Source organism: Palaemon carinicauda, chromosome 27, assembly GCF_036898095.1.
Source record: "Palaemon carinicauda isolate YSFRI2023 chromosome 27, ASM3689809v2, whole genome shotgun sequence".
Taxonomy (NCBI): domain Eukaryota; kingdom Metazoa; phylum Arthropoda; class Malacostraca; order Decapoda; family Palaemonidae; genus Palaemon; species Palaemon carinicauda.
Genome location: NC_090751.1, coordinates 26,228,395 through 26,230,894, shown reverse-complemented (window position 1 = coordinate 26,230,894; position 2,500 = coordinate 26,228,395). Strand labels below are relative to the sequence as shown.

General features: G+C 36.2%; 1 protein-coding gene across 1 annotated transcript in view; it reads left to right on the top strand.

Annotated features, from left to right (window-relative positions):
- The window catches only part of LOC137621140 (uncharacterized), a 9,120-nt gene that overhangs the window by 5,200 nt on the left and 1,420 nt on the right, over window positions 1–2,500 (top strand). The window contains exons 4-5 of the mRNA XM_068351572.1: window positions 1,116–1,259; window positions 2,314–2,448. Coding sequence (XP_068207673.1) covers window positions 1,116–1,259; window positions 2,314–2,448 — 279 coding nt within the window. The remainder of the gene's footprint in view (window positions 1–1,115; window positions 1,260–2,313; window positions 2,449–2,500) is intronic.

Genomic DNA, 2,500 nt, shown 5'->3' with positions numbered 1-2,500 from the left:
CCCAAAGCTTTAGGAATATACTTTTTTTTTTCTTTTCTGTAAGTTTACATTCGAAAACATGCACACACAACTGAACCTACCTAAATTAGACATTTTAAAAGGCAACACAAAGTCAACAAGATAATCGTCAGTGTTTCGGTTTCAATCGGCAACGAACATTGATTTAGGAGAAACTCAGATCAGTTAAACGAATTCCAGAGTGGACGAGGAAGAGGAAGGCATTCGAGTCATTTTGGAAGCCCGTGCTATGGCTGAGGTTTAGGAGAGGAGAAAGACATTTCGTTTGCAATTGATGAAAATAGATTGTCAAATAAGTTATATATGAAGCAAATGCACGGAAATTCCCATTTAATATCCTATATTTTGAAAGAGATTTTATCTTTCCGAGGATCAGTATAACATTGGCACGGACAATTCTTTGAGTGTATTTTTGGGGCAATGTTCGGTAAAAAAAAAAAAAAAGCAACATACGCTTTTAATAACTACATAGGAACCCCATCTCAAAGATAAATCAATCCTAGCTTTTGGTGTGTACATGCTTACTGTGGATTTGCGCATGCGTAGGATAAGGAGATAGCAAGTGCAGTAGAATACTGATGGATGCAATGAATTTTTCCCAGATGCAGACGTTGCTATTATAGCCTCTGACTCAGAGGAGAAAGATACAACCTCGTAGAAGGTATTACTATTTGTTTACCTCATGCGGCGGCGGTGCACTGCAGACAATACTTTGTATTTCGTAGTGTCCTCTGCCCCTATGTCTACTAATTTTTAGCTTTCTAATGTACTTTACCTTCATTCATGCCTTCTTTATTACATCTTGTTTAACCTTCTAGAGTGCAACTTCGATTGTTTTCTTTCAGCCTCACTTCAGCGATGAATGGCCTCCCTGGCAATAACACCAAAATCCTACAAATTAAATCAAATCAGGAAGAGACAGACTGATCTTTGTTAGAGATTATCTCAATCAAAGATACATCTGCAGGAAGAGGAGGAAAATTTGCATCTTTTAGAAGTTTTCTTACATTTATCTAAAATATTGTACACAATCACACAGCTTGATTGAAAGTTGTTATATATATAATAATTAATCAGTTTTTTTTTCCTTATGTTAGGAATATTTTGGAATTGGTGATGGAAGCAAGGGCGTATGTCTGGACTCGGTATTCAACCTGAACAAAGACGATTGCCATGTTCTCTCTTTTGGCATCAATACGGACTGGACTTTTGACGAGGCTTTTGGCAAATTCGGATGCAAGGTAGGTACTGAAAAGCAGGCAAAGAAAAAGAACTGCGATATCTTTTCTTTTCTTATTTTGCTTTCAGATAGAACAATTAATTTTTTTTTTGCTGATGTTGTCTGATCAATTCCAACTTTTTTTATTGCATTTTTCTAAGTGAGGGTCTTCATTTAGCTGGTTTTCTTCATGTACTATATCAGACGAACCCCCCCCCACAAAAAAAAATTGAGATACTATCTCTAGATAGTATTGGAACCTTTGACTGGCAAGAAAGTACTACATTGGACCCTTCTCTACTTATGGCTAATGTTTCCTTTGCCCACACATCCGCAGAATAGTCTGGCCTATTCTATACACATTCTCCTCCTTCCTCATATACCTGACAATACTTAAGATGGCTGAATATTTCCTTTGCCTACACATCCGCAGAATAGTCTGTCCTATTCTATACACATTCTCCTCATACCTGACAATACTTAAGATGGCTGAAAAAATTTTCTTCACTCCAAGGGTCAACTACTGCACTGTTATAGTTCATTGGGTACTTTCCACTTGGCAAGGGTAGAAAATACTATTTTAGCTATGGTAAGCATCTCTTCCATGGTCTCTCCACTGTCTTGGGTTAAAATTCTCTTGCTTGATCTGTTTCCTTAATATTTCCCTTCGTCACTAGGTTTTTTTCCCTGTTGAAGCCCTAAAGGGTTCATAGTATCCGGATTTTCCAACTAGCGTTGTAGTTTAGCTAGTAATAATAATAATAATAATAATAATAATAATAATAATAATAATAATAATAATAATAATAGTGGTAGTAGTAGTAGTTGTAGTAGTTCTTTTAGAAATATGTCAAGTTTCTTATTATTTCATAATTATTATTATTACTAGCTAAGCTACAAACCTAGTTAGAAAAGCAGGATGCTATAAACCCAAAGGGCTCCAACAGGGGAACAATGGCCCAGTGAGGAAAGGAAACAAGGAACTGAACATCTAGAGAAGTAATAACAATCAAAATAAAACATTTTAAGATAATTAACACCATTAAATTAGATCTTGAGATTATTGTCTTTGTCAGGTCGTGTCTCTTGACCCCACCATTAGAAAAGAGGACCACCAACACAGCGAGAACGTCAGATTCCTCAACCTAGGGATAAGCAACAAGAATGAATCAAGGAAATCGGGAGGGAAATTGCGAGGATGGACAATCAACGTAAACCATGAATTATTATTTATTTATTTTTTAATCTAACCCACGGGCTCTT